Here is a 26,199-nt window from a genome sequence, read left to right as displayed (position 1 = left end):
GGTTACCATTACAAACATCAAAATAACTCTATTTCTTATGGTGACTATTTGACAAATAGTCATCAAGGTCCGCCAAATAACATTATTACAAATGGTGACCATAACTCATAAGGTTGTTTTAAGGTCCTCACTAGAATTCATATAGTTTTCGTTTATCCGGGATGTCACCAAAACCACTGAAAAACCACCAACAGATATAGATCAATCGGATAAGGCGGCAGCAGTTCGGCAGCAACGTAAATAACATCACATATAATGGCGGTAAACATTCACCAACTATCGATAGAACTTAAAAATCAAATTTGATTATATCCGAAGTAGTTATCACAACAATTGTAGGGTTCATTTTTGCGGTCTTTTTTAAAGTGTCGGCAAAGTAGTGTCGGTAAAGTAGTTTTTCAGAAACTATATAGGGAATAGTCAATTTTTTGGGCAATGACTATTTGACGTAAAATCCAAGTTTATAAAAATATTTACATATGTATGAAAACCTCATATAGTTTTCTGCCTAACAACTAATTTCTCATATAGTAAAATCGACCAAAACTATTTTGGGAATGGAATTAATGGTTTGATATATCGTACATATATAGTTGGGTTACAATTTAATGAATAGTAGAAACCATTTGATAAATAGTTGAGTAACTATTTGTCATAAAGTAGTTATATAGTTCATGACTATGCGGGAAGGCAATAAATGTGTACTGTTGTGAAATCAAAGAGTGGTCGTGTTTGATATTGTGCCAACTTGGGACAAGAAGCCGCCCAGCGGACACCACAACTTCACCAGGTGAGAAGGACCAGCACGGGGGAACAGCTCGACGGACCAGAGAGCTATCGAAGGCGGAACGGCTCACATCCCCACATATTAGAGTTTCGTTATTTTGCTCTGTAAATATATGGAGGATTGTTAGTAGATGTTGGAAAAAAATAACTTTCCAATGGCGACCTTATTTTAAAATAGGTAATGAATATTTTTATGATATTTGGTTAAACTCTGCTACCTAGAAAAAACAGATTAATTGGGTCCTAAAATGAAGCTTAGATTGCTGATATTATTGTTTACAGCGATAAAGCTTATTTTTCTGAGTACAATGACCCTTTGTACGACCACAAAGAGTTTAAAATTGATTTTTAAATTAATTTTGAAAAATTATCCTCGCGGTCCTTCTTGACAGAAAAGCTCCTACTTGACAGCTCGTTCCAAGGGGACCATAGTTGATCCATCGAAAAAATGTTGTCTTGTCAATATTTTTTTTTTGCATTAAAACGAAAAAAAGTGATCAGAAATGGTTTTTAATCGTGTTTTTTACCGTTGTACATAAAAATTGACATAGGGATTTAGTACCCAATTCAAGCTTCTCGTACAAACCACCATTTCAAACGAATGAATAATTGTGTTGACATCACTCACATTAGTTTCCATTGACAGATGAGTTCTCAATAGCTGAGTGACCCATCTAAAACAGCTGATTTAATTTCCAAAACATTAACATTTGCTAAAGTTTGCATAAAGTAATTTTTGTTTGATAAAAAAAATGCCATCTCATACATGTATTGTGTGTAAATTAAAGTTGACATTTGTGAAGCAAAGAAAGCTTGCCGTTTCCTTTCACGCATTTCCAAGGTATCCATACACAAAACAAGCATGGATAGAGTTTTGCGGCACCGACACAGGTGTGGTGTGCTCGGGACACTTTTCCGACGACTGCTTTATTGCTGGGCTTGAAGATAATTATAAACGTCGCCGATTGTTTGCATGGGGTTTGTATTTTTTGTGTGATATTTCATTGAAAATATTTCATGATAATTTCATTGGAATTTCCAGCTGTACCCACTATTCGAGTCCCAGGAAAAATAAATGGAACAAGCATTTTATCTGAAAACAGTTCATCGAGTTTGCGTGAATCTATTCAACCAGAAATTTCAAAGTCCGTTGACTCGAAGGAAGCTACGCACATTTTGGCGGATGATATAATTTTAACACAGAGTGCAAGAATTTCCCAGCTCAAGGCCCAAGTGCAGGAGCATAAATCAAAGGTGGGAACTGATTTTTTTTTCTGTTTTGTTGTGCTAAACATTATAAATTTTAGCTGGAAGACACGAACAAAAAGTTACACGAGATGGAAAGAGCGATCTTCGAGCGAGATTGCGTAATCGAAGACCTTCGAAAAACTCTGGACGACGTGACGAGAAATTCATATTCAGAGACTCTTCATGTTGATTTTATAGACGATATCAAAATTGAGGATAGTGAGCTTCAATCGTCTTGAATTAACATCTTAAACTTAAAATTAAATTTGCTTTATTCCGTGACGAATTTTATTGTGTTTCATTATCATGTCCGAAAGGCATCTTTTTGAACGGGAGCGAATGACCCATAGGGTTAAAGTTCCCCCAATAAAATCAACAACAGCAACATCTTTTGATCTGAATAGGGGAAATCTACCCTTTCCAATCAAACACCTATCTTCGTCATATGGAGAGTTTGATGCTCGATTAAAGCTCCAAAAATACTATTTGGGCTATAAACTTACCAGCAACAGCACCGCCTCGAGTAAGCACGCAAATGTATGCCACTTACTGGCCAAAAAGATCACATTTAATGCACTTTTGATCATAATTTGTATTTTGCGAGACCACTTCTCATCATTTTGTTGGCACACACAGTGACACATACGAGAATCCCTCAAACGCTTAATGAATATCGCCAAAATTAACTTTTCACTTTCGTTTACTTTTTCACGGCGCTTAAGATATGAAATTGCTTTCAACTACCGGCAACATGTTCTTTTGATCATTAGTAAGGCACTCACTTGAAGAATAATCCCGAAAAATGTAATAAATTAGCAAGCGCCATCAAAAAAACAAACGCGCCAAGTCGTTTGACGTTTCAATTTTCACTTTGCATTCCAATCGAAGGCTGAAGAAAACCGAGCGAGAGACGAAGGCAAAAAAGAACAAAGGCTGGCCGTCAACACCACCAGCAGCACAGCCAGCGATGCCAGGAAACTTTCCCTATAAATGCCACTTTTCGTGAGTGTTCGTTTGAACTGTCAGCGCAAATGGCAACACTCGACAGAGTGTTGGAAGAAAAAAGAACTAAGCCGATATTAGAAAAATGGGCGTGGCCCAATGCATTCGCCTCGATTAGAATACCCTTGGGATTTTTTTTTTGTTAAATGCTTGGTAAAGAAATAGAATAACTTTTAGTGAAAGTTAAAATAAACAGAAATGTTCACAAAAACTAGAGCGAGTTGTGGCGCTATAACCACGGCAAATAGTGTCCAGGGCATTCGTGGAAATACAATGTCCCATCCCAGAGGGTCCCGGAGTACCAAACCTTCTTAGCATGGTGCTCCCAACGAATACAACCAAAATCTCGGAGCGTATGGTGGTGTGTCCCCACGCTTCTTCCTCCCCTGTCGATTCAGAATTGTGTTGTTGTTCGAACACTCCGTGCTCAAACTCAACCCAATTACGAGTCCTCTCTGCGATACGGCTTTACGCAGTAGGCCTGGCCGCTTTAACGCTTGTGATGTTTCAATGCATTCCGATGCAATGGCGCACTACAAATGTTAATAAATGACAAGAAGAGTGCTAGGCGTCATCTAACCTAAGGCACTCTCCAGGATCCCTTCGAAAGATTGGCTGCGCTAGGGTCTGATTAGATTAGATTAGATTAGACAGAAATGTTCACAAAAACTTGCTCTACTCGTTGGTGTACTTGGTTTTAGTAAAATTCAAGGGAGACTAGATTATCCAGCATCATTCAAACACGACCGCTTATTAGGATTAAAATGGGTAGATTTCCCCTAGTTTTTTTTTTGCTTTAAAAAAATAAACATCAATTTTCGGGCGCGCAAAAATTTGTGAATTTTTTCTTTGAAATCTTGTTTTGGAACACAAGAAAAATAGTTTCACATATTGGAAATTGTACACCAAACTGTTGGAAATATTTTTTCTCATCCGCATCTGGCATAAGTTTTATAAAAATGCATAATCAACAATACTTTTTTTCAAAAAATCATAGGTTTACGCTATTTGTTAATAGGTGGCGAAATATGTCTTTTAGCTTTGCTGCAAATCCTCTACAGGTAAATTATATTCATTTAGATATTTATTTAAATACAATTTTGTTATCATTTTTTTATTTTCTTAGCAACTGTTTTGAATGTTTTGAATGAACTAAGTTGGATTCATCCGCTTCACTCACATGAGTTGTGATTGACAGTTGAATTTGAGTTCTCAATGGTTGCGCTGACCAACATAAACAGCCTTTGTTCATTTTAAAAACGTAAACAATTTTTCACAAGACGACCTTTGCTAGGGAAAATGCCGTCCTACAGATGTGTTGTGTGCCAACTATCGTCGAGATTCGTTAAGTCGAAAAACCTTTCCATTTCCTTTCACGGTTTCCCAAGTGATCCAGACAAAAAACAAGCATGGAAAGAGTTTTGTGGCACCGACACAGGTGTGGTGTGCTCGGAGCACTTTTCCGACGATTGCTTTCTTGGCGCGCGCGAAGAAAAGAATAAACGCCGTCGGCTGGTTAACAGGGGTAAATACATGAATTTAATATTATTATTATTTTAAAATTAAGTTTAAATTTAATTTTTCAGCTGTACCCACTTTGCGGTTCCCTGTGACGACTCATGCAACAAGAATCCTGTCGACTACCTACTCCCAAGAAAATGATCCCTCTTATTTTGGTGTTCAGCCTACGAAGGAGGACTTTTCTGAGGAAGACTTTTCCCAGTCCTTTGACTACATGGCAGAAGAAGACATGTCAGAGGAAGATGCAGTTTCGGCAAAGGATGACATAATTTCCGATCTCAGGAGCCAAGTTGCTGAATATAAAACACAGGTGATAATAGTAGTTTATGCAACAAGTTGCAAAAAGAGGATTTTTTCAGCACGAGTCGTACATTTATCCAACGAGGTTCACCGAGTTGGATAAATACGAAGAGTGCTGAAAAAATCAAGTTTTGCAACGAGTTCCATACAACATTTTTTGCAATTCCGAAAAACACCCATTGAGTGAAATTTTATGTCAAATTTTCATGTATTTTGTCAATAAATCGTTTGAATCAAAAAAAATGTTGAAAAGTGTTACTTTTCAAAACAAGTGCTGAAAAGTTCAACTTTTCAGCACCCATTTCAGTGCTGAAAAGTAGAACTTTTCAGCATTTATTTTGAAAAGTGTTGCTATTCGATTCTGTTAGTATTGGTACAGAAAAGTAGGCTATTTCGTCGTTCAAGAATGACAGGAAAAGTAAGTAGTTTCACGACGGAATTGCAAAAATATTTTTTTTGCTACGTTTATTTCTACAAGATTATTGTATCTATATTTTTTTGTTTTAGCTGGAAGACACGACCAAAAAGTTAAACGAGATGGATGAAGCCATTTTTGACCGAGATTGTATCATCGAGGACCTCCGCAAAAAGCTGGACGATGTCCAGAATGGATTATTACCCGACCAAATTAAAATAGAGATTAATGATTAAGTATGAAACGAAACAATTCGCGTTCAGTCCCATTAATTGGCATTCACTGATTAAGATTTCTTCATCTGACTAAAAGCGGTTGAAAAATTTGTTAAAGATTAGCGCGCTCAACCCCACTTTTTGTACACGTAGGGCCATTTCACCTCAAGATTCACACACACCTTTAGATGCGAGTTAAATGGTCGAGAATCTGTGTCCTTGTAGAAGCTGTGTATGTGATGTGTTAATTAAATTAAATATAAACTAGCGTATAACATTTGTTTTACATTTCGGAATGTTCATTTATTGAAAATAAAAAAAAAACGGATATTTTTAGAACTTAAATATATATTTTTTATTTTCCGATGTTAATTTAAGAAACGTTATGAAAATATGAAGTTTTATTAATCAGCTGTTTTCTGACTTTTGGGTTCATCCTCAGCAATCTGCTCTGTCCGCACGATTGGTATCGTCCTTTCTTTTGCTGGTACTTCTGGCAGTGCCAATCTGGGAGCCCTAATGGTCAGCACTCCATCGGATGACAGTGACGATGCAACCTTTTCCAGGTCGTGTCCCTCCGGAAGTCGGTACTTCCGAACAAAGTGCCTCGACACAAATCCTTCCTCGTCCTGTTTCTCCTCGTGCTTTCCCTCAACTGTAATGTAATTGTCGACCATTTTGACGGAGATTTCCTCTGGTTTGAAGTTCTGGACATCGATGCTGACTTCGAAGCTTTCTCTGGACTTCTTTTGAACGGCATTGTTTTGCTGGTTCTCGGTGACACACGTACAACGACGTCGTTTTGGTCCTCGGCGAGTGGGAATGTTGGCCACGAGAAGATTTGCCGGAAACTCATCATCGAATAATGATTTCTCCATAATGCTCGGACGCATGAAATCGTCCGTGAAACTGTCCCGGAACAAAAGCGGAATGATGGACATTTTGTATGAATCGCTTGATTTCACTTTGTATGATAACTAAAATACTTTAACGTAAACTTGAACTTCTTCGACGTAGTAACGTTTGCGCTTGATGTGTTCACTTGCGTGCTCGGTGTTGAACTGATGTCGAGCAGTGAGTTCTGCTTGCAATATATAAGGCAGGGGTGCCCAAAGTATGGCCCGCGGGCCAAACGTGGCCCGCGATGTGATATTTTGTGGCCCGCGGACCCATTTTTAATGATCATGTAAAATGGCCCGTTGACCACTTGTAAAGTGATTTTATACTTTTTCAAAATTATGGTTTATTTTAAGTTTTTATATGCTAATCTTTTTTATTTTTTTGTTAATAAAAAGAAACTTATGGTTTATCAATATTTTGATCCCCACTTAAGGATACAAATAATTTGTTCAAAATATTTTATAATTAAAACAATCTCACACGTTTCAATATGAGTGAAACTAGTAAATATCGTCAAAACTTTCATCAAACATTTTTAGAAATATCAAAAAAACGTTTAAGTTTGACTTAGGTAGAATTCTGTAATAGTTGCAAAAATAAAAGTTTTCTTTATTAATTTACAAGTCACCCTCAAACTTACATTGCACTTCCTTAGGGATTCGAGCTCATTACAGTTAGATAACGAATCTGATTGACTATCAACTGATTCAGGCAGAACAGCAGACAGACAAGTTTGCAGCAAATATTTTACAAAGCTTTCGTCGATCAACCCACCCTCCACCATTATTAAAAAATTGACTCAAAAAACCAGGAGCATAAATGTATTTTCAAAAAACTTAAAAAAAATGAAATTTAAGTGCATTTAGCTGAAATTAATTAAATATGCATTCCTTTGCATTTAAAATCATTTGAGCATGTTTGGGTTTATTAAAAATAATTTGAATTTTAGTGAATTTTCGATTAAATAAATAAATGTTGATTCGCTTTTTTTTGAAAAAAATGATTGCAGGTTAACTATACGGAAGCTTAAAACATTTTCTAAAAGTTGTTTTTCATTGAAATGTTCAAATTCTGGATCTCAACGATTGTTCATTAGCCACACTTAACTTATAGAAGAATTGTTCAACATGTAATGTCACAACAATTTTCGAAATATAAAAACAAAACTTTATTTTTTTTTTTTGAAAACACAAGTACATTCAGCTAAGAACTTTTTTTTCAAATACCAGAAACAACAATACCGATAGTAACTCGTTATTTTGTGGTTTCTATTTTTTTGAAAAGACATTACCGAAATGTAATCTTTTACATTAAAATAAAGTAATTTATTTTTTTAACAACCTTTTTTTTGTAGATTTGGCCCGCAAGCTCATTTGAGCTTCAAATTTGGCCCGGCCTTCAAAAACTTTGAGCACCCCTGATATAAGGCAAACCCTGAATGGAGCATTTCCATTCGAGCAGTTTTTGCTTTTTTCTACAATGTATTTCTTATGGAGCGGACTGTCAAAAACTGCTCGACTGCGGGTGCTCCATTTCTAGTACTTTCGAGGAATATCTCGTGAGTTCCACTTGAATTTTCCATTCATTCATCACATACCTACATTCAACTTGCGTTTTTGCGAATCTTCATGCGTAGAAAAATCGGGAAATGTATCGAATATTTTCGCGATTTGCTTAATACACGTCGCGATTCTCGAACTTTCGCAAAGTAATTAGTTTTTTCAGCAGTAGTATTTTTTGATAGCTTGGCAATTTCTTTTTTTTTCTATCATTAAATGACAGAACTTGGCAATAGATTAAACTCAATCTTAAAATCTTTTAATGGCTGAATAATACTAGTTTTAATAATTAAAAAAAATATATTTGTAGGCCAAATTTCCAACCCACGAAAAAAATAAAAGAGACTTAAAAGTCTCGGTTTAAATAATAAATGTAAACTATGTTTACTACTTAATTATAGACATTTTGCTAGCAAAATCTCAAACAGAAAAAAAATTAATAGTTCTGTTGAATTCTGTAAAGGTGAAATTCATCGTATTTTTGAGAATGATTCATGCAGAATTCACGAGCAGGTTCTCGAAACATCCACTCAAATGAACTCCGAATACCGCGCTCGAATATAAAAGCCACCAGCACTCACAGCTCGACATCAGTTCAGCGCAAAGTGAGCAAGTGTGCAAAGCTACAAGAAAAAAAGCAGCTAGTTCTTAATACAAAGTTACAATAAAATTCAAGTGTTGAGCAGAGAAAAAGTGTTAAAAACTGAAAAGCAAAATGTCGATCATCCCAATTCTGTTCCGAGACAGCTTCATGGATGACTTCCTGGACGACTTCATGGAGCTTCCGAGGGAACGATTCTTCACCAGAGCATACCCAAATGATATGCTGATGGCCATTAATAACTTGCCCCTCCGTCGAGGATACCAACGATCTTGCCCGTACAATCAAGTTAGAAAGGAAAACCAGGCTAAGGATGGCAGCTTCCAAGTCAGCGTTGATGTTCAGCATTTCAAACCAGAGGAAATTTCCGTCAAAATGAATGGAAATTACGTCACAGTTGAGGGAAAGCACGAGGAAAAGCAGGACGAGCAAGGTTACGTGTTTAGACACTTTGTCCGAAAGTATCAGTTGCCAGAAGGACACGATCTGGAGAAGGTAGCGTCGTCACTCTCATCCGATGGAGTGCTGACCATTAAGGCTCCCAGATTGGCACTGCCAGAAGCACCAGAGACGGAAAAGTCCATTCCTATTGTGAAAACGGGAAAACCAGCCAAGCAAATCGAAAATGGAAATGTCAACAAAGAAAATAAGACAATTGCAGCTGAAAAACAGTGAAATGCATTTGTAACCTTACTAATTATTATTAAATTATTCATTGCCATTTTTCCGTTTTCATTGCCAAAGACTTCTCAGTTCGGGAAATAAATATAAGAAATTAGTTTTGCATACAAAAACAGAGTCTTTATTTAAATCCGAAACATTTCCGTTGCTCCATAAAACTTTAAACTTTTGATATTTTCATTTCCTCATTCATTACTTTGAAAATCGCAGCCAGAGAATGTCAAAAAAAGTTTCTTTTCTTTTTAAATGTAGCGCTTACAGTACATTAGATAACTAAGTAAATTACGAAATAAATCGTGTAAAACTGTTCACTGAATTGTTTCCATAAATTAAACGTGTACGCACTTAAATTGACTCTAACAATGTTGCATGGAGAAAAAATAAAAGTTACTAAAATTAGTTGATTCATATGACACTTAGAATACACTCAAACCCCGTTGGTTTGACACCAACTTTTTAGTTTGACACCCCTTTTACGCGGAGTTCACACAAACCACCAACCGTTTGTTTTGATAGTGTGCGTGAGCGCCGTGTAAAAAGTGACAGTTCGTTACTTTTTAGTTTGACTTTGACCAACCAACAGTGTACAAACTAAAAAAGTGTCAAACGAAAAAGTGACAAACCACTGGGGTTGAGTGTTATCGAATCTTCTGATAATCAAGATTTAGGATAATAGAGTCTGCACTGTACTTACTTAAAAAAAATCTTTTCTTAAAATAATAAATAGCAGATAGATGATAACTTTTTTCAATATCGTACAATTTTCTTAATATGTAGGCACACAAAATATTTTGTTCTCATTTTTGATTTGCAGCTGAAGCATAAACGATCATTTTAAATGTTGAATGAATTTTCTTGAATTCATTCGACACTCACTTTATTTGCGATTGACAGTAGCAGTTGAGTGTCCCCAACATAAACTATAAAGCAAAACATAAACATTAGCTTTCGCGAGCTAAATAAGTTTTGCTTCGGGAAATGCCGAGCTTCAAGTGCATTGTGTGCAAGATATCGTTGACGTCCGTGAAGCGGAGAAATGTCGCCATTTCTTTTCACAATTTTCCCAGCGATCCAGAGAGAAAGCAAGCGTGGATAGAATTTTGCGGCACCGACACAGGTGTGGTGTGCTCGGAGCACTTTTCCGACGATTGCTTTCTTGGCGGGCGCGACGAAAAACCCAAACGTCGTCGGTTGGTTACAAGGGGTAAAATTTTTAATTGATTGCAGTTTTTATTTGAGTAATAAATTTAACATTCTCAGCTGTTCCTACAATACGATTCTCTGTAATGGAAAATGGAACAAGAATCCTGCCGACTACCAACTCTGAAGACCATGATCCCGATGACTTTTCCGAGTCCTTTGACTACATGCCAGAGGAAGATGCAATATCGCTACAGCATGACACGATTTTTGAGCTAACGAACCAAGTTGAAGAGTATAAAAACCAGGTGAGAAATTATTGCTAAACTTATTTCTATAACATTGTTTTACAGGTGTTTACTTTTAGCTTGAAGACTCGACCAAGAAGTTACACGAGATGGAAGTAGCATTATTTGAGCGTGATTGTATCATCGAGGAACTGCGGAAAAAGCTAAACGAAGCTACAAAAAACTAATTTTTGATTAGGTCCAATTAAAACTCTGTTTCGGAAAATTAAAATCAAAATGCCAACAATTTATTCGATGCTTTTTATTTGTCGTCTTTTGTTGTAGGGTAATCCATTAGTGGACCCCTTTCCTATTGTGGACTCTATAAAGGGTTTTGGATGAAAAATTAAAAACGTTACTTAATCCACCATTAGGTGGTTGGCGCCTTCCTCACATTTAAAGGATGCTATCCAAAATGCAAAAAGTGCGTAAATAACACTTAAGTGCATATAACTTTTGATAGGGTTGTCAGATCTTCAATGTTTTGGACGCGTTGGAAAGCTCTTTTGAATACCTATCCAACAATAGGTCGCATGATAGATCTGGACAACGTTTTCATCGAAATATATGAGATATGGCCTCTAAAAAGTGCATAAATAACACTTAAAAGTGCGCATAACTTTTGATAGGGTTGTCAGATCTTCAAACTTTTGAACTCGTTGGAAAGGTCTTTCGAATACCTTTCTAAAAATGTATAACATGACGGGGTTTCTTACAAAAACCACCCTTTTTACAATCTTCCGGACTTTTGCTAAAATCGTTTTTTAGCGTAACTTTTGAAGTACTTAACTAAACTACACAATTTTTAATAGCGGCTTATGGGACCCAAAGACGGATCGAATGACGCCAAAACGGACAAAATCGGTTCTGCCAATGTCGAGATAATCGAGTGACAATTTTTTGATCAACATCCCACCACACACACAGACATTTGCTCAGAATTTGATTCTGAGTCGATAGGTATACATGAAGGTGGGTCTAGGAGGTCAAATTGAGAAGTTCATTTTTCGAGTGATTTTATAGCCTTTCCTCAGTAACGTGAGGAAGGCAAAAATATCACAATTTCAAGCGTGTTTTTTTCTGCAAATCTTTTATTTGGCAAGTTGAGCATCATTTAAAACAATGTTTACTGACAAAATAAGTGTTTTGATTTCGACATCAGAAATCAGCCATGGTCACTAGCGTTTTCACAGCAAAACAGCATTTCTATTTTATGATGAAATAAACTATCCACTCATTTTTTGACTGATTATTTAACTTCAGTAAGTCAAAAAAATGTATGTCTAAAGAACTTCACTAAATTAAAGCGAAAAACTGCTCATTTTCGAGCAAAAATTAGAGGGTCCAATATAAGACACCGAAAATCCTATCTTTTCCAAAAGTTGACCCCTGTTAATGGAACACCGGATTCGAGTGGTAGAAATGACAGTTCTCCCATAAGGATTACATTGTAGAAAAAAGCAAAAACTGCTCGAATGGAAATGGTCCATTAAACCTTCAAAAGTGAAGAAAATTGTGTATTTCGACGGTAACATTTCAAAAGGCATCATGTACATTTTGACACTTTCTGGGTTATTGTATATTCTGAAAGTACTTCTAATAAGCTACCTCTCCACCAAAAATGAGCAAAAGTTACTTCAGTAAAGTCTGTTTAATCATGATTTTAAACAAAGTAACATAAACAAAATCTCTGCCTTCAGCAGTCCCTGTTTAAATAGCCCTGTCAACCTGTCAAACAAAAGGCTACAAAAAGCAACATGAGAAAAGCGCCATGTACATTCGACGAAGAAAAACGAATCATAACAAAGCGCCCCCCTCAGTGACAGCAGGGTGATATCGACGTTGGTGATTTCAAAAGAAGTTATGTTTGTTTTTCTAAAAAAAAATACGGAAATAATGTTTTATTGAATATGGATGATCAAGTATCAACAAAAGCAACGTTTTTCATCGTTCGTTATCATTAGAACATCTTATTTTGCTTTTATATAAAAATGGTAATTGAAAATGGATGCTCCACATTCAAATGCGTTTTTCTCAGAACGCATGGTTTGTACATGATGCTTTTTGAAATGTTGGCATCGATTTAAGCAAATTATTCTCTTAAACATGCAATACATGCTTGTTTTAATCAACCTAATTTCATATTTTTTCAATTATGAGTATAAATATAGCTGTTTTCAAGTAAAAAGTACCCGTAGCCGTAGGAATTTTTAACTAATCAAAACTGAAGCATCATAATTGAAGTTTGAAATGATATTTAACATATTTTGAAAATAAACATGCGAGGTTTTATCAGCAACTGTAAACAAATCTATTGCTTTGATTCAGTCAACTATTTATGTAATTAACATGGAAAAATTTGCATCAAAATTACGTTTTAAATCATTTTTATGTTTACAGAAATTTTTGAAACGTTTTCTTTGAACTTTTTCGAAAATAAATGTCTTTAAATGTCTGTTAAGTTTTTGTTGTTGATGAAAACAGGTTGTTTTTGGGTAAAGCAATTTATTTCAAACAATTCTTATAATCTCTAATGATTTTTTTCTACAGTAAGAATAGACAAACTATTTGAAAATAGAGTCAAAACTCCTTTATCTTTCTATGAATCATGCTTCTAAAAGTTACATTGATAAAAGGGCATGTTTCGGATGAAAAACTGTACGCATTGAATTTACACTGGAAAGCTAAATAATGAGGTTATTTTTATTAGTGACTCTTAAAAACAATAAATAAATCTAAAATTGCTTTAAAATGCGTATTGTTAACACTACTTCAAGTCTTTCTTATTTTCCTTATCCTTTTCAATCTCAATCTGTTTTGCGGGTTTTCCCGTTTGTACTATTGGAATAGTCTTTTCTTTCTCTGGTGCAGCCAGTGCTATTCTGGGAGCCTTAATGGTCAGCACTCCATCGGATGAGAGTGACGACGCTACCTTCTCCAGATCGTGTCCTTCTGGCAGTTGATACTTTCGAACAAAGTGCCTGAACACGTAACCTTGCTCGTCCTGCTTTTCCTCGTGCTTGCCTTCGACGGTGACGTAATTTTCATTCATTTTAACGGAAATTTCCTCTGGTTTGAAATGCTGAACATCAACGCTGACTTGGAAGCTGCCATCCTTAGCCTGGTTTTCTTTCCTAACTTGATTGTACGGGCAAGATCGTTGGTATCCTCGACGGAGGGGTAAGTTATTAATGGCCATCAGCATATCATTTGGGTATGCTCTGGTGAAGAATCGTTCCCTCGGAGGCTCCATGAATTCGTCCAGGAAGTCATCCATGAAGCTGTCTCGGAACAGAATTGGGATGATCGACATTTTGCTTTTCAGTACTTTTTCTCTGCACAACACTTGAATTTTATTGTAACTATGTTTTAAGTATTAACTGCTTCTTTTCTTACAGCTTTGTACACTTGCTCACTTTGCACTGAACTGATGTCGAGCTGTGAGTGCTGGTGGCTTTTATATTCGAGCGCGGTATTCGGAGTTCATTCGAGTGGATGTTTCGAGAACCTTCTTGTGAGTTCTGCGTGAACCATTCTCAAAAATACGATGAATTTCACCTTTATAGAACCATTCAAAAAAATTCTGTTTGGAATTTGCTAGCAAAATCATTACAATATGTTTCTTTTGCAGATAGGACATTTTGAAATTTAAAAAAATTACCCTCTACGACCCGCCTTTAGACGGGCTTCGATTCTAAAAATTGCCAAAAATCAATTTTTCAACCAATTTTTGATCTTTAAAAAGGCAATGGAAAGAAGAACTCGTAAAATTAAAAAAAATGGATTGGCAGTATTACTTGTTTTATGTGACTTTGCCAATGTTTATAAAAATGACATTTTTGTAGGGGTCATCTTTAGTTGTGTTTTTTAGTAACATTTACCATATTTTAAGTAAAATGAAGCATGCAGTAATTTTTCTAGTGTCCCAGACTATGCCTCTACGCATTTTTCTACAATTTAAATGATAATGGTGCTATTTTATTTCAGAAAATGTGAAAAACGAGCAAAAAATTTAAAAAGTGACTAAAACACGAAAAACATAGATAGGCAAAATGTAATGATAGGAGGTGGTAGAATAGGCCAAATACTACCAAAAATATACATAAACTAAACAAGATAAATGCAAATTAAAATACTAAAAATGAAACAACAAAAACATTAAACAAGAGAAGTAAAGTTTTTCGTAGAACAAAAGTTGCTCAAAATGACGTCCTGAACACAGGAAAAATTAAAAATTTTCGAATAAAAAAATTTAGGCAGTAAGAGGGTTAAATATTTGTTTTAAATGTTCCTGTGTTTGCAATTTGGCTTTAAAATATTATTAACGAATTAATATCAAAGGGCTCATACATTATCAAACTTTATCTTTTGAAGGATAGAAGAAATAGTAAAACAATTCAAATATATGTCTGTAGAAGCAATTATTCAAATCTAGAGTTTTTTTTGGAAAGGTCCCATAAACATATAGAAGGCACATAGGACCTCTACAAAAAAAGTCTCAAGAAATGTTTTATGAAAGTAAGAAAGGATCGAGTCATGCCGAAATCACGTGAATTTTCTAGACTTTTCCCGATAGTCCTTTACGTGCTGACTCATGTGAACTCAAGCTAAATGTGTGTGATTAATGGATGGAAAACTCAAGCAGAACTCACGAGACATTTCTCGAATCGTCTTCTCGAAAGTACTAGAAATTCATGGTTTGCCTTATATATTGCAAGCAGAACTCACTGCTCGACATCAGTTCAACACCGAGCACACAAGTGAACACATCAAGCGCAAACGTTACTACGTCGAAGAAGTTCAAGTTTTAGTTAAAGTTCTTTAGTTGCTATAAAAAGCGAAATCAAGCGATTCATACAAAATGTCCATCATTCCGATTCTGTTCCGGGACAGTTTTATGGACGATTTCATACGTCCGAGCATTATGGAGAAATCATTATTCGATGATGAATTTCCGGCAAATCTTCTCGTGGCCAACATTCCCACTCGCCGAGGACCAAAACGACGTCGTTGTACGTGTGTCACCGAGAACCAGCAAAACAATGCCGTTCAAAAGAAGTCCAGAGAAAGCTTCGAAGTCAGCATCGATGTCCAGAACTTCAAACCAGAGGAAATCTCCGTCAAAATGGTCGACAATTACATTACAGTTGAGGGAAAGCACGAGGAGAAACAGGACGAGGAAGGATTTGTGTCGAGACACTTTGTGCGAAAGTATCAACTTCCGGAGGGACACGATCTGGAGAGGGTTGCATCGTCACTGTCATCCGATGGAGTGCTGACCATTAGGGCTCCCAGATTGGCACTGCCAGAAGTACCAGCGAAGGAAAGATCGATACCAATAGTGCGTACTGACCAACTAACTAACGGGAAGCCCGCTGATGATCATGTCGATAAAGAAAAGCAGAGCAAATCACATGATTCTCAATAAACTGAAATCATTGTGTGTTGCTTATTTTTTATGTTCAAACTTTAAATAATGACTGAATAAATAGCTTTAAGCATACTCCACCTGTTTGATTTCAAAATATCCGAAAGGTTGTTAAGTTGAGTTGATTTCGTGGCTTGAGTTTGTCAATGGCAGCTCGTTCCAAGCTCAATGTAAGACACAATGGAGCATCGGATTCTAGTGGTAGATATGACAGTTCTTCCATAAGGAATACATTGTAGAAAAAAGCAAAAACTACTCGAATTGAAGTGCTCGATTAATAATTTTGTGTGGGGTTGGAGTGAACGATTTGTTTACAAATCTATGGCACTCAATTTATCCTTCTTATTGGACATCTTACAATCTTATTGGATATTTATTTATGTTAACTAGTTCTTGAATTTAGTGTTTGTTGATACATTTTAATTTATTTTTAAATTCTTGTTTGTCTAATCTGCTCATATTTGTAAAAAAACATAAACTATTCTAAATGAACTCAATCAAATCCCAATTCGAGCAGTTTCTCGCTGTGAGTGCCACCTTAACCGTGTTGCATACCTCAAGGGGTGGCTAGAACAAAATCCATAAAAGCCATCGTTCATGGTCACGCTTTTGGCAATCACTATCTAAAACTGCACGCGAGCACAAGCCCATTTTCGCACGGTCCGCACCTCGTCTAGGTCAATTTCCCTTGCGGATCGATAATTGGTGAATTCGATTGTGACATAATCGTGCAGGGATGTCGCTGGTTCCGGTCCTTTTTCGCGACTGGTGGGACGACGTTTGGGACGTTCCGTTGAGGAGTTCGCACATTCACGACCAGCATTTTGCCTCGGGACTGATGGCGGACGATCTGCTGGGCTCGGTGACGTCCTGTCCGAGGTCTGCTGGGTATCATCATCACCATGGTCACGGCCATGGTCACCGTAGAAGATCCGGATACTACCACCGACCGTGGAGAACGGCAGCTTCGATGGAGGACGGTGGTTCCGAAGTCAACGTTGACGGTGAGCGGTTCCAGATTAACTTGGACGTCCAGCAGTTTAATCCGGATGAGATCAGCGTTCGAACGGTGGACGACACGGTGGTCATCGAGGGCAAACACGAGGAGAAGGAGGACGAGCATGGTTTCGTCTCGAGGCACTTTGTACGGCGTTATTTACTGCCGGGTAAGTGCTAACCAAATGTTTATCTTCTTCTTTTTTTGCACCATGATGCCATCAATAATCTATTGAAACCGATTTGAGCACCGTAATTGAATCCAATGACAATAAATTTGGTTGATTTCAGGTGGGTACGAACCTGCCGGCGTCTCATCGACGCTATCCTCGGAAGGAATTCTCACGGTGAATGCTCCGAAGAAGGAACCGAATCCGATTCCGGCAAACGAGCGAATGATTCCAATCAAGCAAACCGACGAGATCGTCAAAGGAGAAAAGAAGAGTAATGGTGGTGACAAGAAATCAACAAGTGAAAAAAAGTAGATTTAATGTTTTTAACAAGTTTTCCACAACGAAAAGTAGTGCCTAAACCTTATGGTGAATACTGAAGTGCATTTGAATTCGCTGTGAATCTCACATCAAAATTTTAACGTTGTTCAATAATATCAATTTGAGGATAAGTAATGAAGTTGCACTGCGCTGCACAAATGAAAAAGTTCGTTAAAATTGGACTAATCAAAAGTTGCTGAGTGCAGCGGATGTCCGCAAAGGCTGTCAAAAGTAAGGAAAATAACAACAACAGCAAAAGTTGTTGTAAAACGTTTTACTCGTTGTGGATGCTAGATGATGTTTCTAGAAAAAAAAGTTCTATTTTAGCATCTGTTATTTTAATCGTTACTCAAATAAAGTTGATGAAAATCTAAATGTCCAAAGAGTTCTATCCTTACACGAACTACCAAGCCTTAAAACAGTCGGAACGGGTACTCAACTCAAAGGTTCTCGGTATTATCTTCACCAAACCGGGATTTTTTTCCAGTGCTTTGTACACAATTGGTTGTCAAAGGAACTGGGTCACTTTTTGGGTTGACAGCCTCTTTTCTTTACATAAGGCAACTTACAACCAATCGTTTGGTTTGATAGTAAGTGTGAGTCCTGTGTGAGAAGTGACAGTTCGTCAATTTTAGTTAAACTTTGTCAAACCAACGGGGACCAAAAAAGTGTCAAACGAAAAAGTGATAAACTACCGGGGGTTGAGTGTACTGATGTTTAGATGAGCCTAGAACTTCCGGAATAATGTTAATTTTTTTTAAATCAACCCTGCTTCTGAATTTTACAAATCTACACCAATAGTAGTTCCTGTAACAATACATTTATACAACGAAATTTTCCTAGTTAGATTTATACCAGGAGTGTTGAAAAAATCGAGTTTTGCTACGAGTAGAATACAACTTTTTTTAACGCCTGGAAACTCCCTATGAATTGGACTATATCAGTGAAACGTTTGTTTCCCCATTTGAATGTTATTAGCCGTCAAGATAAGTGTCAAACTCCTAAACAGTATCGGTAAGTATAACTTTCGATAGACGTGCTGAGCATCTCATAGAAGTCCATTTCGTCATAAAGCGGTATACGCACTTCGGAAGGAACCGGTCAAGAAAAAAATCATATGGGCAACAGCGGCAGTGCAAGCAAGTCAGAACGGGGGAAGAAAAGCCCCAAGAAATTGCTCCCTCTCCTTTGTTCTGCTGTTCGTAAAGCTGTTTCTTGACCCCTTTCCTTCCGATCTGCATACTAGCCTTAAGAGAATAAAGGTTGGTCACTTTTTCGTTTGACACTTTTTAGTTTGAACCTCGTTGGTTTGACAAAGTTAAATTAAAATGTGGCGAACTGTCACTATAAATCCTTACAATACTGGCAGACCTGATTTGTGGTCAGATGATTTGTTAAGAAGATCCAAGAAGGGACAGTTGCCTTATATTTTTGAAATCTGAAAACATTTTGACACTATCGTGTTATTCTGTCAGTCGTATCTTTTTGACGTTCAGAGAAAAACGCGTGTTAATGATTGACCTTGGTTAAACAACAAAACAAAGCACACAATGTAATCAATAACAAACACGTTTTGTTTGGTTGACCAGTCGGACTTGTACGTGTGTCAAACGCGTTCTGACCTAAAATTCCTTTGGCCAGTTGTCGCACTAACTTCATTTTTTAGGGTCGAAACTGTAGGGAATCTAAGTAAATATAAAAAAAAAGAGCGAGGAAGAAGATGGCAGACAGAGGTAAAAGGGGTTTCTGAGTATCGACAAAACAAGTGTTTCATGAAGGATCGAAGTAGGTGCGCGGCAGGTCGGACGCAAATTTTTCTGCTCCTGTCATTTTCATGGAGTTTTCCTTTTTTGTAACTTTGAGTGAAATTAAAATTTAATTTCTGACGAATTAGTTCGTACGGTTTGTGTTTGGTCATAATCTCGGTGCGCGTCAGGTGACGATGTAGGAAAATGGTTTATCTGTGCTGGAGAAGGAAGTGTCCGCGTGTGTTCAAGAAGAAGACCATCAACCGCGTGAATACCTACATTCGCATTACGGGCAGTTTTATCCAGATGTGGGCCGGGTGCCGATAGCCATCAAGTCTCAATCATCTGTGAAGGCCCAGCGGAAGCTGGCCAAGTGCACAAGTAGTTACATGGAGCCGACTGAGAAGAATATCTCGGATGGATCGCGGGAAAATATCAGGAATCGTGGGCGGAGTAGTAAAGCAACTCAAGAATGAAGATTTGAATCAACCATGACTTCAAGATGAACATTTTGAAGCTCGTCTCAAATCTGAAATCTATGTGAAGACACTGATGTTTGGTGAGACCTTTCCATTTTAATACAAAAACACATGCATTTACACAAACATATTGACAATTCATTGAAGACAACCACGCCAACCTTATTATATACGCGGTAGGGTGTTCCCTTGGTCGTTCGCTGTGAGTTGTGGATTGCCTGCTTCTCTAATGAAGGTTCGACTAGGGGGGCATGCTTATTAATTTCTCGTCGCTCCATACCCTCAGTGACGTGATGGGAACAAGGGCGTCTATGCAAAGTGTCCCTACACCCGCTACAAATTCCCGGCGCTTGGGGAGGGGAGATGGTAACCATTTTGATCTATGCGCCGGTATTTGTAGCACCAAAATTCGTGCAAAAAAACTTATGCACGTGGGTGTACAGATTACGGAGTAAAAGATGATCGAATTGTTCACCTAGCGCTCACATGTGTTTCAGGACCAAGTTGCCTGCGGGTATGGGGATCATACATACATACATACATCGACAAAACAAGTGTTTCATTTGATTGCAAATAAATTTATATTCTGCATTTGGGATTGGTTTTGATATGTTTGGTACTGTTCAGTGGAAAAAATGAATTCTTGTTTTTAAAAACAAAAATATTACAACAAGTTTAAAGGCCTCTCAGACCTACACATCACATGTCACTATTTTCGACTTTTAATACTTCGTCCAGCGTTTCAACAGCACAGTCTGGATTTCACTTATCATTTTCCCCAGTTTGCGTGACGGGAATGGTTCGTTCAACTGGGGCCGCTCCTTCCTTTTTCGGGGGTGGAAGCAACTTTGGGGGTGCCATCACGGTGAGTACACCGTCGGACGATAGGCTCGAAACGACATCCTTTGGATCGTAATCGGCTGCAAGTTTGAAGGGAAATTTAATTTGATGGAGACTCATGGTGGTTCACAGTGGATCCTCACCTGGTAGTTGATACCGGCGGACAAACTGTCTGGACACAAATCCATGCTCGTCCTGTCGTTCCTCGTGCTTTCCCTCGACCACGATGAAGTCGTCGACGGTTTTGACGCTGATTTCGTGCGGTCCAAACTGCTGCACGTCCAGATTGACCTGGAAGCGTTCTTTGTCGATTCGGGCTAGTTCCTGACTGAGCGGTTCGAAGCTCCAGGGTCGTCCAAAGCGGGCTCGGTTCCGACAGGCCATGGACCGGCTCAACAGATCCGAATCGTCAAACAGGCCACCTCCAAAGCCGTGATGGTCCCAGAATCGGCACGAGCCCGGTCGGTGGAAATCCGTCGTCCACCAGGGGTCCATCCCCCAATCACGGAACAACATGGGCACCGGCGACATCTTTTTATCGATTTCTTCCTTTCGAAAACCACTAATTCACAACTAGCAGAGAGAAGATACTACGCACTAGATTAGTAGACGCTTTAGTTTCGCGAAACGGACAGCCGGACTGTTGGCGATGACCTGGACGAAGTGGCTCTTTTATAACAGCGAAAAGGGTAATTTCAAACGGTGAGTGAATTCGACCGAGTGCGGACTTGCGCAGTACAAGTTCGAAAATGCTGTTTGTTCGTTATTTAGTTCGACGTCGCAGTACAGAAATTTCGTGAACTCGAAATTCGTTGTGCACACAAACAGTTCACACTTTGTGGGCAGAGCTGAGTAATTTCGCTGTTTGGAGTATAAAATGTGTGCAGTCATCCCTATTTGGGAACACTTTCAGTGGGAGGGAAAAAGGCAAGGGGTTTTCGTTCAAAATTGGCGCAATTGGTGGAAATGCAATTTCACAGGCCTGATGTGGCAGATGGAGTGACCGGCGGGACCGGTGTCAGGCGGGTTAATTATCCGTGAGTAATCGGACGAAAATATACATTAATCGGTGATGGTTAGGAGGTTTACGGGATGAGAGGGAAGGAGTGCTGCGAATGCCAGGGTCAAGATCATCGAGAAGATATTGATAGATCATGAGTGGTTCTGTTGCGTAGGTCTGGGATAAAATTGTTATTATTTACTGACTAAAATCAAGTAATCAAATTTGTGAAATATATAACGGAGGCAATTTTTACATCTGAGATCATTTTAAAACATGTAGGAGAGAGTGAGGAGACATGATCCCTAGCCTGTTTCTCGTCAGCGTGTGGGTAAACAATTAGCTTTGTTCTAGAGAGTTGATCAAAATTGACTCAAGCTCACTGTAGAATACAAAGAAAAAAAAAATCAAATATTCGGATTGAGTTTTCACAGATTTTTCTAAAAAGAACTGCAAAAACCTCAAATAGATCTTTTTCTGGTTTTAATGCGTATGAAAAAAATTAAAAACCAGGTTCAAATATTAATTTTAATAAAACATTGTTTGATGAACTTATTAACTACAAAACACTTACGCATTTGACGTTTATTTTTGAAAAATTAATCGTTTTACACCCAAAGTTAAAGACCGAGGGGATAGTCCTCCCGAAAAGAAACATGATGAAAGTACTATTTTGCGAGAGTATAGACCTCTCGCGTGTTCATTCGTTAATTGAAACAGTTCATCCTATTGAGTGGCTTATATGAACAAATGACCGCCAATTAGTCACCGAACCATGGTGGCCCATACGGCAAAGGCACGGTTCAATTCACCGAAGGTCTTGGGTTCAGGTCTCGGTACCGGTACATTTTTGACAAAGAACTTTGTCCTAAGGGCTCTATTCTGGTGAGGTGTCAATCCAGAAAAACGAAAAATGTCGCGCGTTACGAAAATGTTGCATGCTTGGTACTGCGGAAGGGGTCAGCAACGAATGAAGTGTGGCAACAATGGTGCAACATTCTCGCGTGACAGTTCCAAGAAAGCAGGAGACGAGGCAAAATTTGCACCATTTTGCCACATTTCATGCGGACTATATAAGCTAACAGATAGCCTCTGAACAGTTAGTTTTGACCGAAAATCCGTCAGAGACGGATCGACGGTGGTAATTTTATTGCTCACACACACACACACACATTGAAAGACACAGGTTGTGCACCAACTTGGGAGGAATTCTGTTCTAAAGAACATTGTAAGAATGGTCACTCGGAAACCAGAATGATTCAAGGCAATGGGGTTGGGACCAAACTGGTAGGATATTGGCCACACCCGGAGTGGCCATGGCCCTGAGAGAAGGTTCTACCGGGGGACATTTATCGAACCATACGACTTGGGGCAATATGGGTATCAAAATTCATGGTTTTTGATACTGGTGATGAAAATGGCCATTTTGACAGGATTGGCCACACCCGGAGTGGCCATGGCCCTGAGGGAAGGTTCTACCGGGGGGACGTTTATCGAACCATACGACTTGGGGCAATATGGGTATCAAAATTCATGGTTTTTGATACTGGTAATGAAAATGGCTATTTTGACAGGATTGGCCCCCCCCCGGAGTGGCCATGGCCCTGAGAGAAGGTTCTACCGGGGGACATTTATCGAACCATACGACTTGGGGCAATATGGGTGTCAAAATTCATGGTTTTTGATACTGGTGATGAAAATGGCCATTTTGATAGGATTGGCCACACCCGGAGTGGCCATGGCCCTGAGGGAAGGTTCTACCGGGGGGACATTTATCGAACCATACGACTTGGGGCAATATGGGTATCAAAATTCATGGTTTTTGATACTGGTAATGAAAATGGCCATTTTGACAGGATTGGCCACACCCGGAGTGGCCATGGCCCTGAGGGAAGGTTCTACCGGGGGGACATTTATCGAACCATACGACTTGGGGCAATATGGGTATCAAAATTCATGGTTTTTGATACTGGTAATGAAAATGGCCATTTTGACAGGATTGGCCACACCCGGAGTGGCCATGGCCCTGAGGGAAGGTTCTACCGGGGGGACATTTATCGAACCATACGACTTGGGGCAATATGGGTATCAAAATTCATGGTTTTTGATACTGGTAATGAAAATGGTTATTTTGACAGGATTGGCCCCCCCGGAGTGGCCATGGCCCTGAGAGAAGGTTCTACCGGGGGACATTTATCGAACCATACGACTTGGGGCAATATGGGTATCAAAATTCATGGTTTTTGATACTGGTGATGAAAATGGCCATTTTGACAGGATTGGCCACACCCGGAGTGGCCATGGCCCTGAGGGAAGGTTCTACCGGGGGGACGTTTATCGAACCATACGACTTGGGGCAATATGGGTATCAAAATTCATGGTTTTTGATACTGGTAATGAAAATGGCCATTTTGACAGGATTGGCCCCACCCGGAGTGGCCATGGCCCTGAGAGAAGGTTCTACCGGGGGACATTTATCGAACCATACGACTTGGGGCAATATGGGTGTCAAAATTCATGGTTTTTGATACTGGTGATGAAAATGGCAATTTTGATAGGATTGGCCACACCCGGAGTGGCCATGGCCCTGAGGGAAGGTTCTACCGGGGGGACATTTATCGAACCATACGACTTGGGGCAATATGGGTATCAAAATTCATGGTTTTTGATACTGGTAATGAAAATGGCCATTTTGACAGGATTGGCCACACTCGGAGTGGCCATGGCCCTGAGGGAAGGTTCTACCGGGGGGACATTTATCGAACCATACGACTTGGGACAATATGGGTATCAAAATTCATGGTTTTTGATACTGGTAATGAAAATGGCCATTTTGACAGGATTGCCCCCACCCGGAGTGGCCATGGCCCTGAGGGAAGGTTCTACCGGGGGACATTTATCGAACCATACGACTTGGGGCAATATGGGTGTCAAAATTCATGGTTTTTGATACTGGTGATGAAAATGGCCATTTTGACAGGATTGGCCACACCCGGAGTGGCCATGGCCCTGAGGGAAGGTTCTACCGGGGGGACATTTATTGAACCATACGACTTGGGGCAATATGGGTATCAAAATTCATGGTTTTTGATACTGGTGATGAAAATTGCCATTTTGACAGGATTGGCCACACCCGGAGTGGCCATGGTCCTGAGGGAAGGTTCTACCGGGGGGACGTTTATCGAACCATACGACTTGGGGCAATATGGGTATCAAAATTCATGGTTTTTGATACTGGTAATGAAAATGGTTATTTTGACAGGATTGGCCACACCCGGAGTGGCCATGGCCCTGAGGGAAGGTTCTACCGGGGGACATTTATCGAACCATACGACTTGGGGCAATATGGGTGTCAAAATTCATGGTTTTTGATACTGGTGATGAAAATGGCAATTTTGATAGGATTGGCCACACCCGGAGTGGCCATGGCCCTGAGGGAAGGTTCTACCGGGGGGACATTTATCGAACCATACGACTTGGGGCAATATGGGTATCAAAATTCATGGTTTTTGATACTGGTAATGAAAATGGCCATTTTGACAGGATTGGCCACACTCGGAGTGGCCATGGCCCTGAGGGAAGGTTCTACCGGGGGGACATTTATCGAACCATACGACTTGGGACAATATGGGTATCAAAATTCATGGTTTTTGATACTGGTGATGAAAATGGTCATTTTGACAGGATTGGCCACACCCGGAGTGGCCATGGCCCTGAGGGAAGGTTCTACCGGGGGACATTTATCGAACCATACGACTTGGGGCAATATGGGTGTCAAAATTCATGGTTTTTGATACTGGTGATGAAAATGGCCATTTTGATAGGATTGGCCACACCCGGAGTGGCCATGGCCCTGAGGGAAGGTTCTACCGGGGGGACATTTATTGAACCATACGACTTGGGGCAATATGGGTATCAAAATTCATGGTTTTTGATACTGGTGATGAAAATGGCCATTTTGACAGGATTGGCCACACCCGGAGTGGCCATGGCCCTGAGGGAAGGTTCTACCGGGGGGACATTTATCGAACCATACGACTTGGGGCAATATGGGTATCAAAATTCATGGTTTTTGATACTGGTGATGAAAATGGCCATTTTGACAGGATTGGCCACACCCGGAGTGGCCATGGCCCTGAGGGAAGGTTCTACCGGGGGGACATTTATCGAACCATACGACTTGGGGCAATATGGGTATCAAAATTCATGGTTTTTGATACTGGTGATGAAAATGGCCATTTTGACAGGATTGGCCACACCCGGAGTGGCCATGGCCCTGAGGGAAGGTTCTACCGGGGGGGACATTTATCGAACCATACGACTTGGGACAATATGGGTATCAAAATTCATGGTTTTTGGTACCGTCCCAAGTCGTATGGTTCGATAAATGTCCCCGGTAGAACCTTCCCCAGGGCCATGGCCACTTCGGTTGAGGCCAATCCTGCCAAAATGTCCATTTTCATTACCAGTATCAAAAACCATGAATTTTGATACCCATATTGCCCCAATTTATATGGTTCGATAAATATCCCCCCGGTAAAACCTTCCCTCAGGGCATTTGA

The 26,199-nt window shown here is 39.2% G+C and overlaps 7 protein-coding genes and 1 long non-coding RNA gene across 8 annotated transcripts; 5 read left to right on the top strand and 3 right to left on the bottom strand.

Moving 5' to 3' along the window:
* Window positions 1-1,471: 1,471 nt before the first annotated feature.
* LOC120429135 (uncharacterized) lies at window positions 1,472-2,320 on the top strand. Its single transcript, XR_005607220.2, has 3 exons — window positions 1,472-1,764; window positions 1,829-2,040; window positions 2,094-2,320. It is a non-coding gene; the product is annotated as an uncharacterized LOC120429135 (long non-coding RNA).
* A 1,642-nt stretch (window positions 2,321-3,962) lies between these two features.
* On the top strand, window positions 3,963-5,683 carry LOC120429137 (THAP domain-containing protein 2-like). The gene is made up of 4 exons (XM_039594334.2): window positions 3,963-4,097; window positions 4,163-4,561; window positions 4,623-4,867; window positions 5,365-5,683. Exons 2-4 carry the CDS (start codon window positions 4,336-4,338, stop codon window positions 5,506-5,508), a joined length of 615 nt encoding a protein of 204 aa, XP_039450268.1. The 5' UTR covers window positions 3,963-4,097; window positions 4,163-4,335; the 3' UTR covers window positions 5,509-5,683.
* Window positions 5,684-5,817: 134 nt separating this feature from the next.
* On the bottom strand, window positions 5,818-6,562 carry LOC120429138 (protein lethal(2)essential for life-like). The gene has a single exon (XM_039594335.2). The coding sequence runs from the start codon at window positions 6,426-6,428 to the stop codon at window positions 5,892-5,894; it is 537 nt and encodes a 178-aa protein (XP_039450269.1). The 5' UTR covers window positions 6,429-6,562; the 3' UTR covers window positions 5,818-5,891.
* A 1,984-nt stretch (window positions 6,563-8,546) lies between these two features.
* On the top strand, window positions 8,547-10,906 carry LOC120429136 (protein lethal(2)essential for life-like). The gene is made up of 3 exons (XM_039594333.2): window positions 8,547-10,432; window positions 10,489-10,676; window positions 10,736-10,906. Exon 1 carries the CDS (start codon window positions 8,662-8,664, stop codon window positions 9,220-9,222), a length of 561 nt encoding a protein of 186 aa, XP_039450267.2. The 5' UTR covers window positions 8,547-8,661; the 3' UTR covers window positions 9,223-10,432; window positions 10,489-10,676; window positions 10,736-10,906.
* Window positions 10,907-13,325: 2,419 nt separating this feature from the next.
* LOC120429130 (protein lethal(2)essential for life-like) lies at window positions 13,326-14,069 on the bottom strand. Its single transcript, XM_039594325.2, has one exon. The coding sequence runs from the start codon at window positions 13,966-13,968 to the stop codon at window positions 13,423-13,425; it is 546 nt and encodes a 181-aa protein (XP_039450259.1). The 5' UTR covers window positions 13,969-14,069; the 3' UTR covers window positions 13,326-13,422.
* A 1,312-nt stretch (window positions 14,070-15,381) lies between these two features.
* On the top strand, window positions 15,382-16,158 carry LOC120429128 (protein lethal(2)essential for life-like). The gene has a single exon (XM_039594322.2). It carries the CDS (start codon window positions 15,517-15,519, stop codon window positions 16,081-16,083), a length of 567 nt encoding a protein of 188 aa, XP_039450256.1. The 5' UTR covers window positions 15,382-15,516; the 3' UTR covers window positions 16,084-16,158.
* Window positions 16,159-16,686: 528 nt separating this feature from the next.
* On the top strand, window positions 16,687-17,945 carry LOC120429126 (protein lethal(2)essential for life-like). The gene is made up of 2 exons (XM_039594318.2): window positions 16,687-17,249; window positions 17,371-17,945. Exons 1-2 carry the CDS (start codon window positions 16,820-16,822, stop codon window positions 17,562-17,564), a joined length of 624 nt encoding a protein of 207 aa, XP_039450252.1. The 5' UTR covers window positions 16,687-16,819; the 3' UTR covers window positions 17,565-17,945.
* A 2,409-nt stretch (window positions 17,946-20,354) lies between these two features.
* Window positions 20,355-21,297, bottom strand: LOC120429129 (protein lethal(2)essential for life-like). The gene is made up of 2 exons (XM_039594324.2): window positions 20,781-21,297; window positions 20,355-20,717 (listed from the first exon to the last, which is right to left on the bottom strand). The coding sequence occupies exons 1-2, from the start codon at window positions 21,166-21,168 to the stop codon at window positions 20,560-20,562; spliced, it is 546 nt and encodes a 181-aa protein (XP_039450258.1). The 5' UTR covers window positions 21,169-21,297; the 3' UTR covers window positions 20,355-20,559.
* Between the last annotated feature and the right edge of the window lie 4,902 nt (window positions 21,298-26,199).

This window comes from Culex pipiens, chromosome 3 (genome assembly GCF_016801865.2).
Source record: "Culex pipiens pallens isolate TS chromosome 3, TS_CPP_V2, whole genome shotgun sequence".
Classification (NCBI taxonomy): Eukaryota; Metazoa; Arthropoda; class Insecta; order Diptera; family Culicidae; genus Culex; species Culex pipiens.
Note: the sequence above shows the minus strand (reverse complement) of the source record. Positions and strands in the feature narration are given on the sequence as shown.

Excerpts from the sequence above, each read along its gene's own strand:
- LOC120429137 (XM_039594334.2), top strand. The coding sequence starts at position 4,336 with ATGCCGTCCTACAGATGTGTTGTGTGCCAACTATCGTCGAGATTCGTT. Across the intron at positions 4,562-4,622 it reads CCGTCGGCTGGTTAACAGGG|CTGTACCCACTTTGCGGTTC; the intron begins GTAAATACATGA and ends TTAATTTTTCAG. Across the intron at positions 4,868-5,364 it reads TTGCTGAATATAAAACACAG|CTGGAAGACACGACCAAAAA; the intron begins GTGATAATAGTA and ends TTTTTGTTTTAG.
- LOC120429138 (XM_039594335.2), bottom strand. The coding sequence starts at position 6,428 with ATGTCCATCATTCCGCTTTTGTTCCGGGACAGTTTCACGGACGATTTC.
- LOC120429136 (XM_039594333.2), top strand. The coding sequence starts at position 8,662 with ATGTCGATCATCCCAATTCTGTTCCGAGACAGCTTCATGGATGACTTC.
- LOC120429130 (XM_039594325.2), bottom strand. The coding sequence starts at position 13,968 with ATGTCGATCATCCCAATTCTGTTCCGAGACAGCTTCATGGATGACTTC.
- LOC120429128 (XM_039594322.2), top strand. The coding sequence starts at position 15,517 with ATGTCCATCATTCCGATTCTGTTCCGGGACAGTTTTATGGACGATTTC.
- LOC120429126 (XM_039594318.2), top strand. The coding sequence starts at position 16,820 with ATGTCGCTGGTTCCGGTCCTTTTTCGCGACTGGTGGGACGACGTTTGG. Across the intron at positions 17,250-17,370 it reads ACGGCGTTATTTACTGCCGG|GTGGGTACGAACCTGCCGGC; the intron begins GTAAGTGCTAAC and ends GGTTGATTTCAG.
- LOC120429129 (XM_039594324.2), bottom strand. The coding sequence starts at position 21,168 with ATGTCGCCGGTGCCCATGTTGTTCCGTGATTGGGGGATGGACCCCTGG. Across the intron at positions 20,718-20,780 it reads CCGCCGGTATCAACTACCAG|CCGATTACGATCCAAAGGAT; the intron begins GTGAGGATCCAC and ends TCAAACTTGCAG.